Source organism: Procambarus clarkii, chromosome 43 (genome assembly GCF_040958095.1).
Source record: "Procambarus clarkii isolate CNS0578487 chromosome 43, FALCON_Pclarkii_2.0, whole genome shotgun sequence".
NCBI classification, from domain to species: domain Eukaryota; kingdom Metazoa; phylum Arthropoda; class Malacostraca; order Decapoda; family Cambaridae; genus Procambarus; species Procambarus clarkii.
This window is the reverse complement of record NC_091192.1, coordinates 5,900,785-5,914,566: the sequence shown is the minus strand read 5'-3', so window position 1 is coordinate 5,914,566 and position 13,782 is coordinate 5,900,785. Positions and strand designations below refer to the sequence as shown.

The 13,782-nt window shown below is 45.0% G+C and overlaps 1 protein-coding gene across 8 annotated transcripts in view; it reads left to right on the top strand.

Moving 5' to 3' along the window:
• The window catches only part of LOC123756005 (rho GTPase-activating protein 45), a 975,988-nt gene that overhangs the window by 761,809 nt on the left and 200,397 nt on the right, over window positions 1–13,782 (top strand). For all 8 annotated transcript variants that reach the window (XR_011221956.1, XM_069300005.1, XM_069300006.1 and 5 more), the window contains one exon: window positions 3,389–3,467. Coding sequence is in view for 7 of the 8 variants with exons in the window: in XM_069300005.1 (XP_069156106.1) it covers window positions 3,389–3,467 (79 nt within the window). In the remaining variant the exon portion in view is untranslated. The remainder of the gene's footprint in view (window positions 1–3,388; window positions 3,468–13,782) is intronic.

Here is a 13,782-nt window from a genome sequence, read left to right as displayed (position 1 = left end):
CCAACACTGCCACTCCTCAGGCAGGCTATTACTCTCGACAGAGTTCGTCCAGGGGTGGCTCACAGCTTCTTCAAAGCAGATTGATGAGGAGACCTTGGCTGCCTTGGGTAGACTGGTCCATCGTCCAACACTGCAGTCCCAGGTCGACTCTGTAATCAGACACGTCATTAATACTGGGATGCTTCACTCACAAGCTTAGACAGAAACGTCCATCTCTTCACTCCATAGATGGCGTTCACTGTCTAAGCACTACCTCACCAGAGGTCAGCAGCGGCTACGTCGCGAGTCAACTAGGACAGGAATCCAACACTTATTGCTGGCCTATCCTGTCACCACTAGATGGCGTCGTCCATTTTGTGGGGTTTTCGGGAGCGGACTCACAGATGGCGTTGTCGTCACTGCTCCGTGCTCCGACGCTGGACTCGGATCCGTAACAATCCCCAAGAGGAGGGGACCGTTATATCCAAACCATATTATCAAAGGATCAGTTTGCATCATCTTGGGGCTTTCCCAATCTTATCTCTTCAATATAAAACTCGGTTAATCTTTCCTTTCCAACGGCTTGGAGGAAGTACGTCATGACGAAAAAAGATGTTTTTATATTTGTTGATAGCCGAGGAGCACTCGATTCCTTAAACAGTCAAAATCCAATCTTCAGGTCCATAGTTGAGGACTGTAAGAAAATATAAATTAGATACAGTTGAAAGATCACACAGAGAAATTCATGTGGATTCCGTGTCATGTTGGAAGAGTGGTGAACGAGGCGGCGGATGACTGGCCAAACGCGCCACATTAAGACCACAAGTTGACATTGAATGTGTTTTAACAATGAGACAAATAAGAAGCAAAAATGATAAATATTGAGGTACAAACAGGAGTGGCGAGGAGAGGTGTAATGTAGGAGGGAAGCCAAACCGTCCAACACTTCATGTATGTCAGTCAAAACACCAACATTTCACTTATGGTAAAAGGAGAAATACTTGGAGTGACTGTGTGCACATGCGGCTCAGGCTTGGGTGCAGATATTACTGGGAATGTGGAACAGGACTCATATCTTACAGGTTTACAAGCCGCCGGCTTCTTGTCCTCGTGGAGGCCACTAGTATTAGTGGCCCTCAGGTGTTGATGATAATGACACCAAGTGTAAACTATGTGTTATGTTAAGGTCTCACACCTCACCCATTATGTTCCTGATTGTCCCTTCATTAATGTATATATAGAAACACTGAGATAAGGACTGTTCCTGAACAAATAACTTGGATGTGTCACAGTGGAAAGATTAATGATATTCTGGAAATATAAGAATTTTGCACCAAGATTGTAACATTTTGTTGAATTGTGTGAATGTCTATTGCAAGTTATATCTATGTACGTAGTCATAACAGTATTTGTGTGTACGTCTGGTATCATACTGGATGTGTACAGGAAGAATTGTTCATGTTTATCAGCCAGAATGTTCATCAATATGTTGAGTGTTTGTGAGGTGTGTATATAGGAACACCTTATACTGAACGGGGTGAGAATAGCTGGAGCTACCTCATCCCTTTGTGTCTATTTATACCCCCCTATCAACTGGTTTCCATTCCAATTACCCTACCCTTCACCACCTTCCCTACCCTTCACCACCTTCCCTACCCTTCACCACCTTCCCTACCCTTCACCACCTTCCCTACCCTTCACCACCTTCCCTACCCTTCACCACCTTCCCTACCCTTCACCACCTTCCCTACCCTTCACCACCTTCCCTACCCTTCACCACCTTCCCTACCTTTCACCACCTTCCCTACCCTTCACCACCTTCCCTACACTTCACCACCTTCCCTACCCTTCACCACCTTCCCTACCCTTCACCACCTTCCCTACCCTTCACCACCTTCCCTACCTTTCACCACCTTCCCTACCCTTCACCACCTTCCCTACCCTTCACCACCTTCCCTACCTTTCACCACCTTCCCTACCCTTCACCACCTTCCCTACCCTTCACCACCTTCCCTACCTTTCACCACCTTCCCTACCCTTCACCACCTTCCCTACCCTTCACCACCTTCCCTACCCTTCACCACCTTCCCTACCCTTCACCACCTTCCCTACCCTTCACCACCTTCCCTACCCTTCACCACCTTCCCTACCTTTCACCACCTTCCCTACCCTTCACCACCTTCCCTACCCTTCACCACCTTCCCTACCTTTCACCACCTTCCCTACCCTTCACCACCTTCCCTACCCTTCACCACCTTCCCTACCCTTCACCACCTTCCCTACCCTTCACCACCTTCCCTACACTTCGCTCGGAAGGCGGGATCTAAGAGTCGAAGCTCGATCCTGCAGACACAAATAGGTGAGTACACACCCCCAGGAAGCAGTCCGTAACAGCTGTCTAACTCCCAGATATCTATTTACTGCTAGGTAAAAGGGGCATCAGGGTGAAAGAAACTCTGCCCATTTGTCTCTGCCTAGTTCGAGAATCGAACACAGGATTACGAGTCCCGCGTGCTGTCCACTCAGCTACCAGACCACTTATGCTGTGTGTGTGTGCACTTACCTAGTTGTGCTTGCGGGGGTTGAGCTCTAGCTCTTTGGTCCCGCCTCTCAACCGTCAATCAACTGGTGTACAGGTTCCTGAGCCTACTGGGCTCTATCATATCTACACTTGAAACTGTGTATGGAGTCAACCTCCACCACATCACTGCCTAATGCATTCCGTCTGTTAACTACTCTGACACTGAAAAAGTTCTTTCTAACGTCTCTGTGGCTCATGTGGGTACTCAGTTTCCACCTGTGTCCCCTTGTTCGCGTACCACCTGTGTTAAACAGTTTATCCTTATCTATCCTATCAATTCCTCTGAAAATTGTGTAGGTAGTGATCATGTCTCCTCTTGCTCTTCTGTCTTACAGTGTCGTGAGGTGCATTTCCCGCAGCCTTTCCTCGTAACTCATGCCTTTTAGTTCTGGGACTAGCCTAGTGGCATACCTCTGAACTATTTCCAGCCTCGTCTTATGCTTGACAAGGTAGGGGCTCCATGCTGGGGCCGCATACTCCAGGATTGGTCTTACATACGCTGTGTACAAGTGTGTGTGTGTGGGGGGGGGGGGGGAATTAGTAGTAACAGTTGAGTGAGTGACAGTTGAGAGGCGGGCCGAATGAGCAGAGCTCAACCCCCGCAAGCACGACTAGGTGAATACAATTAGGTAAATACACACAATTTCTCAGTTTATTTGAAAACAATTGTACTTGTTCATATTTGCAGTTGCATCGTTATCGATCTAGTTATGTCTGTTAAATCTGACCGATTATTATTATTATAATTATTGTATTTTAAATTTGCTGAATTGATGATTTATCTGATTTACCTGTATCTGTATTATATATAAATATTTGTCTTTGCAGAGTGTCGGAGTATCTTATGGGCGATATTGACAGTTCCTCAGCGATCCTTAACTGCTCCAACGCCTCCTCCAGGAACAAGGTGAGTGTGAGGTGTTCTGGCTCACCCTAGTGAGGTCTTACGTGAACACGCGTGTCATGCTGAGCACCTACAGTGGTCTTTCATGTCCTCCTGGTGTGTGTGTTCACCTGGTGTGAGTGTTCTGGTGTTCACCTGGTGTGAGTGTTCTGGTGTTCACCTCCTGGTGTGTGTGTTCACCTGGTGTGAGTGTTCTGGTGTTCACCTCCTGGTGTGTGTGTTCACCTGGTGTGAGTGTTCTGGTGTTCACCTCCTGGTGTGTGTGTTCTGGTGTTCACCTCCTGGTGTGAGTGTTCTGGTGTTCACCTGGTGTGAGTGTTCTGGTGTTCACCTGGTGTGTGTGTTCTGGTGTTCACCTCCTGGTGTGTGAGTGTTCTGGTGTTCACCTGGTGTGAGTGTTCTGGTGTTCACCTGGTGTGTGTGTTCTGGTGTTCACCTCCTGGTGTGTGAGTGTTCTGGTGTTCACCTGGTGTGAGTGTTCTGGTGTTCACCTGGTGTGTGTGTTCTGGTGTTCACCTGGTGTGTGTTCTGGTGTTCACCTCCTGGTGTGAGTGTTCTGGTGTTCACCTGGTGTGAGTGTTCTGGTGTTCACCTGGTGTGTGTGTTCTGGTGTTCACCTCCTGGTGTGAGTGTTCTGGTGTTCACCTGGTGTGAGTGTTCTGGTGTTCACCTCCTGGTGTTCACTTGCAGAACTCACCAAACTTGCATGATTGTCATAAGTCAACACCTGGCAAAGTTTTAAAATAATTTACCCCGCGTGTAGGAAAGTTTTATAACTATCTCCACCTGGCGAATATTATGTGTCATCTGAGAGAGTCGCCGAGGGCCGCCACCATCATCCTGATACTTCTCTCACCTTGCCCGTTTTCTCTCACCTTGCCCGTTTTCTCTCACCTTGCCCGTTTTCTCTCACCTTGCCCGTTTTCTCTCACTTTGCCCGTTTTCTCTCACCTTGCTTGGTATTGGGTAGTGACTTTTCTCTCTTTAGAACTGTTCACTGGAGTTATTGTTCACTCTGGGTAGTGTTCACTGGAGTTATTGTTCACTCTGGGTAGTGTTCACTGGAGTTATTGTTCACTCTGGGTAGTGTTCACTGCAGTTATTGTTCACTCTGGGTAGTGTTCACTGCAGTTATTGTTCACTCTGGGTAGTGTTCACTGGAGTTATTGTTCACTCTGGGTAGTGTTCACTGGAGTTATTGTTCACTCTGGGTAGTGTTCACTGCAGTTATTGTTCACTCTGGGTAGTGTTCACTGCAGTTATTGTTCACTCTGGGTAGTGTTCACTGGAGTTATTGTTCACTCTGGGTAGTGTTCACTGGAGTTATTGTTCACTCTGGGTAGTGTTCACTGCAGTTATTGTTCACTCTGGGTAGTGTTCACTGCAGCTATTGTTCACTCTGGGTAGTGTTCACTGCAGTTATTGTTCACTCTGGGTAGTGTTCACGGGAGTTATTGTTCACTCTGGGTAGTGTTCACTGGAGTTATTGTTCACTCTGGGTAGTGTTCACTGGATGTATTGTTCACTCTGGGTAGTGTTCACTGGAGTTATTGTTCACTCCTGGGTATTGTTCACTGGTAGTTATTGTTCACTCTGGGTAGTGTTCACTGGAGTTAATTGTTCACTCTGGGTAGGTGTTCACTGGAGTTATTGTTCATGGAGTTATTGTTCCTCTGGGTAGTGTTCACTGGAGTTATTGTTTACTCTGGGTTGTGTTCACTGAGTTATTGTTCACATCTGTATTGTTCACTGGAGTTATTGTTCACTCTGGGTAGTGTTCACTGGAGTTATTGTTCCTACTCTGGGTAGTGTTCACTGGAGTTATTGTTCACTCTGGGTAGTGTTCACTGGAGTTATTGTCACTCTGGGTAGTGTTCACTGGAGTTTATTATTCACTCTGGGTAGTGTTCACTGGAGTTATTGTTCACTCTGGTAGTGTTCACTGGAGTTATTTGTTCACTCTGGTAGTGTTCACTGGAGTTATTGTTCACTCTGGGTAGTGTTCACTGGAGTTATTGTTCACTCTGGGTAGTGTTCACTGGAGTTATTGTTCACTCTGGGTAGTGTTCACTGGAGTTATTGTTCACTCTGGGTAGTGTTCACTGGAGTTATTGTTCACTCTGGGTAGTGTTCACTGGAGTTATTGTTCACTCTGGGTAGTGTTCATTGTTCACTGGAGTTATTGTTCACTCTGGGTAGTGTTCACTGGAGTTATTGTTCACTCTGGGTAGTGTTCACTGGAGTTATTGTTCACTCTGGGTAGTGTTCACTGGAGTTATTGTTCCACTCTGGGTAGTGTTCACTGGAGTTATTGTTCACTCTGGGTAGTGTTCACTGGAGTTATTGTTCACTCTGGGTAGTGTTCACTGGAGTTATTGTTCACTCTGGGTAGTGTTCACTGGAGTTATTGTTCACTCTGGGTAGTGTTCACTGGAGTTATTGTTCACTCTGGGTTTCACTGACGTTATTGTTCACTCTGGGTATGTTCACTGGAGTTATTGTTTACTCTGGGTTGTGTTCACTGGAGTTATTGTTCACTCTGGGTAGTGTTCACTGGAGTTATTGTTCACTCTGGGTAGTGTTCACTGGAGTTATTGTTCACTCTGGGTAGTGTTCACTGGAGTTATTGTTCACTCTGGGTAGTGTTCACTGGAGTTATTGTTCACTCTGGGTAGTGTTCACTGGAGTTATTGTTCACTCTGGGTAGTGTTCACTGGAGTTATTATTCACTCTGGGTAGTGTTCACTGGAGTTATTGTTCACTCTGGGTAGTGTTCACTGGAGTTATTGTTCACTCTGGGTAGTGTTCACTGGAGTTATTGTTCACTCTGGGTAGTGTTCACTGGAGTTATTGTTCACTCTGGGTAGTGTTCACTGGAGTTATTGTTCACTCTGGGTAGTGTTCACTGGAGTTATTGTTCACTCTGGGTAGTGTTCACTGGAGTTATTGTTCACTCTGGGTAGTGTTCACTGGAGTTATTGTTCACTCTGGGTAGTGTTCACTGGAGTTATTGTTCACTCTGGGTAGTGTTCACTGGAGTTATTGTTCACTCTGGGTAGTGTTCACTGGAGTTATTGTTCACTCTGGGTAGTGTTCACTGGAGTTATTGTTCACTCTGGGTAGTGTTCACTGGAGTTATTGTTCACTCTGGGTAGTGTTCACTGGAGTTATTGTTCACTCTGGGTAGTGTTCACTGGAGTTATTGTTCACTCTGGGTAGTGTTCACTGGAGTTATTGTTCACTCTGGGTAGTGTTCACTGGAGTTATTGTTCACTCTGGGTAGTGTTCACTGGAGTTATTGTTCACTCTGGGTAGTGTTCACTGGAGTTATTGTTCACTCTGGGTAGTGTTCACTGGAGTTATTGTTCACTCTGGGTAGTGTTCACTGGAGTTATTGTTCACTCTGGGTAGTGTTCACTGGAGTTATTGTTCACTCTGGGTAGTGTTCACTGGAGTTATTGTTCACTCTGGGTAGTGTTCACTGGAGTTATTGTTCACTCTGGGTAGTGTTCACTGGAGTTATTGTTCACTCTGGGTAGTGTTCACTGCAGTTATTGTTCACTCTGGGTAGTGTTCACTGGAGTTATTGTTCACTCTGGGTAGTGTTCACTGGCAGTTATTGTTCACTCTGGGTAGTGTTCACTGGAGTTATTGTTCACTCTGGGTAGTGTTCACTGCAGTTATTGTTCACTCTGGGTAGTGTTCACTGGAGTTATTGTTCACTCTGGGTAGTGTTCACTGGAGTTATTGTTCACTCTGGGTAGTGTTCACTGGAGTTATTGTTCACTCTGGGTAGTGTTCACTGCAGTTATTGTTCACTCTGGGTAGTGTTCACTGGAGTTATTGTTCACTCTGGGTAGTGTTCACTGCAGTTATTGTTCACTCTGGGTAGTGTTCACTGCAGTTATTGTTCACTCTGGGTAGTGTTCACTGGAGTTATTGTTCACTCTGGGTAGTGTTCACTGCAGTTATTGTTCACTCTGGGTAGTGTTCACTGGAGTTATTGTTCACTCTGGGTAGTGTTCACTGGAGTTATTGTTCACTCTGGGTAGTGTTCACTGGAGTTATTGTTCACTCTGGGTAGTGTTCACTGGAGTTATTGTTCACTCTGGGTAGTGTTCACTGGAGTTATTGTTCACTCTGGGTAGTGTTCACTGGAGTTATTGTTCACTCTGGGTAGTGTTCACTGCAGTTATTGTTCACTCTGGGTAGTGTTCACTGGAGTTATTGTTCACTCTGGGTAGTGTTCACTGCAGTTATTGTTCACTCTGGGTAGTGTTCACTGGAGTTATTGTTCACTCTGGGTAGTGTTCACTGGAGTTATTGTTCACTCTGGGTAGTGTTCACTGGAGTTATTGTTCACTCTGGGTAGTGTTCACTGCAGTTATTGTTCACTCTGGGTAGTGTTCACTGGAGTTATTGTTCACTCTGGGTAGTGTTCACTGGAGTTATTGTTCACTCTGGGTAGTGTTCACTGCAGTTATTGTTCACTCTGGGTAGTGTTCACTGCAGTTATTGTTCACTCTGGGTAGTGTTCACTGCAGTTATTGTTCACTCTGGGTAGTGTTCACTGGAGTTATTGTTCACTCTGGGTAGTGTTCACTGGAGTTATTGTTCACTCTGGGTAGTGTTCACTGGAGTTATTGTTCACTCTGGGTAGTGTTCACTGGAGTTATTGTTCACTCTGGGTAGTGTTCACTGGAGTTATTGTTCACTCTGGGTAGTGTTCACTGGAGTTATTGTTCACTCTGGGTAGTGTTCACTGGAGTTATTGTTCACTCTGGGTAGTGTTCACTGGAGTTATTGTTCACTCTGGGTAGTGTTCACTGGAGTTATTGTTCACTCTGGGTAGTGTTCACTGGAGTTATTGTTCACTCTGGGTAGTGTTCACTGGAGTTATTGTTCACTCTGGGTAGTGTTCACTGGAGTTATTGTTCACTCTGGGTAGTGTTCACTGGAGTTATTGTTCACTCTGGGTAGTGTTCACTGGAGTTATTGTTCACTCTGGGTAGTGTTCACTGGAGTTATTGTTCACTCTGGGTAGTGTTCACTGGAGTTATTGTTCACTCTGGGTAGTGTTCACTGGAGTTATTGTTCACTCTGGGTAGTGTTCACTGGCAGTTATTGTTCACTCTGGGTAGTGTTCACTGGAGTTATTGTTCACTCTGGGTAGTGTTCACTGGAGTTATTGTTCACTCTGGGTAGTGTTCACTGCAGTTATTGTTCACTCTGGGTAGTGTTCACTGGAGTTATTGTTCACTCTGGGTAGTGTTCACTGGAGTTATTGTTCACTCTGGGTAGTGTTCACTGGAGTTATTGTTCACTCTGGGTAGTGTTCACTGGAGTTATTGTTCACTCTGGGTAGCGTTCACTGGAGTTATTGTTCACTCTGGGTAGTGTTCACTGGAGTTATTGTTCACTCTGGGTAGTGTTCACTGCAGTTATTGTTCACTCTGGGTAGTGTTCACTGGAGTTATTGTTCACTCTGGGTAGTGTTCACTGCAGTTATTGTTCACTCTGGGTAGTGTTCACTGGAGTTATTGTTCACTCTGGGTAGTGTTCACTGCAGTTATTGTTCACTCTGGGTAGTGTTCACTGGAGTTATTGTTCACTCTGGGTAGTGTTCACTGGAGTTATTGTTCACTCTGGGTAGTGTTCACTGGAGTTATTGTTCACTCTGGGTAGTGTTCACTGCAGTTATTGTTCACTCTGGGTAGTGTTCACTGGAGTTATTGTTCACTCTGGGTAGTGTTCACTGGAGTTATTGTTCACTCTGGGTAGTGTTCACTGGAGTTATTGTTCACTCTGGGTAGTGTTCACTGCAGTTATTGTTCACTCTGGGTAGTGTTCACTGCAGTTATTGTTCACTCTGGGTAGTGTTCACTGCAGTTATTGTTCACTCTGGGTAGTGTTCACTGGAGTTATTGTTCACTCTGGGTAGTGTTCACTGAGTTATTGTTCACTCTGGGTAGTGTTCACTGGAGTTATTGTTCACTCTGGGTAGTGTTCACTGGAGTTATTGTTCACTCTGGGTAGTGTTCACTGGAGTTATTGTTCACTCTGGGTAGTGTTCACTGGAGTTATTGTTCACTCTGGGTAGTGTTCACTGGAGTTATTGTTCACTCTGGGTAGTGTTCACTGGAGTTATTGTTCACTCTGGGTAGTGTTCACTGGAGTTATTGTTCACTCTGGGTAGTGTTCACTGGAGTTATTGTTCACTCTGGGTAGTGTTCACTGGAGTTATTGTTCACTCTGGGTAGTGTTCACTGGAGTTATTGTTCACTCTGGGTAGTGTTCACTGGAGTTATTGTTCACTCTGGGTAGTGTTCACTGGAGTTATTGTTCACTCTGGGTAGTGTTCACTGGAGTTATTGTTCACTCTGGGTAGTGTTCACTGGAGTTATTGTTCACTCTGGGTAGTGTTCACTGGAGTTATTGTTCACTCTGGGTAGTGTTCACTGCAGTTATTGTTCACTGGAGTTATTGTTCACTCTGGGTAGTGTTCACTGGAGTTATTGTTCACTCTGGGTAGTGTTCACTGGAGTTATTGTTCACTCTGGGTAGTGTTCACTGCAGTTATTGTTCACTGGAGTTATTGTTCACTCTGGGTAGTGTTCACTGGAGTTATTGTTCACTCTGGGTAGTGTTCACTGGAGTTATTGTTCACTCTGGGTAGTGTTCACTGGAGTTATTGTTCACTCTGGGTAGTGTTCACTGGAGTTATTGTTCACTCTGGGTAGTGTTCACTGGAGTTATTGTTCACTCTGGGTAGTGTTCACTGGAGTTATTGTTCACTCTGGGTAGTGTTCACTGGAGTTATTGTTCACTCTGGGTAGTGTTCACTGGAGTTATTGTTCACTCTGGGTAGTGTTCACTGCAGTTATTGTTCACTCTGGGTAGTGTTCACTGGAGTTATTGTTCACTCTGGGTAGTGTTCACTGGAGTTATTGTTCACTCTGGGTAGTGTTCACTGGAGTTATTGTTCACTCTGGGTAGTGTTCACTGGAGTTATTGTTCACTCTGGGTAGTGTTCACTGCAGTTATTGTTCACTCTGGGTAGTGTTCACTGGAGTTATTGTTCACTCTGGGTAGTGTTCACTGGAGTTATTGTTCACTCTGGGTAGTGTTCACTGGAGTTATTGTTCACTCTGGGTAGTGTTCACTGCAGTTATTGTTCACTCTGGGTAGTGTTCACTGGAGTTATTGTTCACTCTGGGTAGTGTTCACTGGAGTTATTGTTCACTCTGGGTAGTGTTCACTGCAGTTATTGTTCTCTGGAGTTATTGTTCACTCTGGGTAGTGTTCACTGCAGTTATTGTTCACTCTGGGTAGTGTTCACTGCAGTTATTGTTCACTCTGGGTAGTGTTCACTGGAGTTATTGTTCACTCTGGGTCGTGTTCACTGTACTGTAGGTTGTGTTCCGTCTGATTAGTGTTCACTCTGGCTGCTGTTCACTCTGCTGTTCACTGTGGCTGGTGTTCACTCTAGCTGGTGTTCACACCTGGCTGGTGTTTACTCTGGCTGCTGTTCACTCTGGTGTTCACTCTGGCTGGTGTTCACTGTGGCTGGTGTTCACTCTGGCTGCTGTTCACTCTGGTGTTCACTGTGGCTGGTGTTCACTCTGGCTGCTGTTCACTCTGGTGTTCACTGTGGATGGTGTTCACTCTGGCTGCTGTTCACTCTGGTGTTCACTGTGACTGGTGTTCACTCTGGCTGGTGTTCACTCTGGCTACTGGTTAAAGTTCTCTCTAGTTACAGTCCATTTAGTGTTTTTCTCGGTAATTACCTCAAGTGAAGTGCACAACAAGTCACTACATGTTATCCTGACGGGAAGGTTACGGGCTATTCATGCCCGTGCCACCTCTTGGGTGGCTTAATCTTCATCACTGAGTAACGCTCTGACACGTACTCACCTAGTTGTGCTTGCGGGGGTTGAGCTGTGGCTCTTTGGTCCAGCACGTCAGCGTCTCCCACTGAGTGCTCCATTTCGCGGTCCTCTGGAATCCACCAATGACGTAGTTACTGTTGGACCAAACTCCACAAAGTATACAGTATTGAGGTTATGGCCACTACAAGGACAGGTGACAAATTTATCTAGAAATTCTGTAGAATATCTTGGAAATTCTTGTAGAATATCTTGGAAATTCTTGTAGAATATCTTGAAATTCTTGCAGAAAATCTTGAAATATCTTGCCGAACAGTGCAGGAGCAACACAAGGGGGGGACGGGAAGGTGCGGAAGGAGGGGGGAGGGCCTGTACCAGATGAACGGGGTGGCGCCCCCCACCATGGTCCCAGCCCCACACAGGCTCCCCCATTTACCATAATATTGGTGAGTCAGTAGGGGGGGGGGGGGGGTACACAGCCGGATGGGGATTATTTGGTCGTCTTCTGAAAATGAACTCGAGAAGAATTCATAACAACACTGTGTTCATGGCTGGAACTGAACTAGAGACGCTTCTGTTACTAAGCCGGTTCAGGAACTGCTCTCATCAGAGTCAGCATCCGTGTTCACTATGGTCAGTATCCGTGTTCACTATGGTCAGTATCCGTGTTCACTATGGCCAGTATCCGTGTTCACTATGGTCAGTATCCGTGTTCACTATGGTCAGTATCCGTGTTCACTATGGTCAGTATCCGTGTTCACTATGGCCAGTATCCGTGTTCACTATGGTCAGTATCCGTGTTCACTATGGTCAGTATCTGTGTTCACTATGGTCAGCATCCGTGTTCACTATGGCCAGTATCCATGTTCACTATGGTCAGTATCTGTGTTCACTATGGTCAGTATCTGTGTTCACTATGGCCAGCATCCGTGTTCACTATGGTCAGTATCGTGTTCACTATGGTCAGTATCGTGTTCACTATGGTCAGTATCGTGTTCACTATGGTCAGTATCTGTGTTCGCTATGGCCAGTATCCGTGTTCACTATGGTCAGTATCTGTGTTCACTATGGTCAGTATCCGTGTTCACTATAGTCAGTATCCGTGTTCACTATGGTCAGTATCCGTGTTCACTATGGTCAGTATCCGTGTTCACTATGGTCAGTATCCGTGTTCACTATGGTCAGTATCCGTGTTCACTATAGTCAGTATCCGTGTTCACTATGGTCAGTATCTGTGTTCACTATGGTCAGTATCCGTGTTCACTATAGTCAGTATCCGTGTTCACTATGGTCAGTATCTGTGTTCACTATGGTCAGTATCCGTGTTCACTATAGTCAGTATCCGTGTTCAGTATACATCTTGATTTGTAGCAGCAAATGTTCAGAAATATTATCGGAACACTGAAGTGTTCACGAGGGAATAAAACAATTCCAGTGAGATAGCTTAACACTGGATTGTAAAGCCTGTGGGCTGCAAACAGCAATAATCTGATTGATCAGATGTCTTCATTAAGGTCTAAACTCAGGCTAGGCTGTGAAAGTAGAACGCTCGAAAGAGTTCACAGGCTGCGAAGCTTTATTTCGTGAGTTCTTTTGCTAGGTTCTCAGGTTAGGAGTTTGTTCCAACAGTAAGTGTTCTCTCAAGTTAGGAGTTTGTTCTAACAGTAAGTGTTCTCTCTCAAGTTAGGAGTTTGTTCTAACAGTAAGTGTTCTCTCTCAAGTTAGGAGTTTGTTCTAACAGTAAGTGTTCTCTCAAGTTAGGAGTTTGTTCTAACAGTAAGTGTTCTCTCTCAAGTTAGGAGTTTGTTCCAACAGTAAGTGTTCTCTCAAGTTAGGAGTTTGTTCCAACAGTAAGAGTTCTCTCAAGTTAGGAGTTTGTTCTAACAGTAAGTGTTCTCTCAAGTTAGGAGTTTGTTCCAACAGTAAGTGTTCTCTCAAGTTAGGAGTTTGTTCCAACAGTAAGTGTTCTCTCAAGTTAGGAGTTTGTTCTAACAGTAAGTGTTCTCTCAAGTTAGGAGTTTGTTCCAACAGTAAGTGTTCTCTCAAGTTAGGAGTTTGTTCCAACAGTAAGTGTTCTCTCAAGTTAGGAGTTTGTTCTAACAGTAAGTGTTCTCTCTCAAGTTAGGAGTTTGTTCTAACAGTAAGTGTTCTCTCAAGTTAGGAGTTTGTTCTAACAGTAAGTGTTCTCTCAAGTTAGGAGTTTGTTCTAACAGTAAGTGTTCTCTCTCAAGTTAGGAGTTTGTTCTAACAGTAAGTGTTCTCTCTCAAGTTAGGAGTTTGTTCTGACAGTAAGTGTTCTTTCTCAAGTTAGGAGTTTGTTCTAACAGTAAGTGTTCTCTCTCAAGTTAGGAGTTTGTTCTAACAGTAAGTGTTCTCTCAAGTTAGGAGTTTGTTCTAACAGTAAGTGTTCTCTCTCAAGTTAGGAGTTTGTT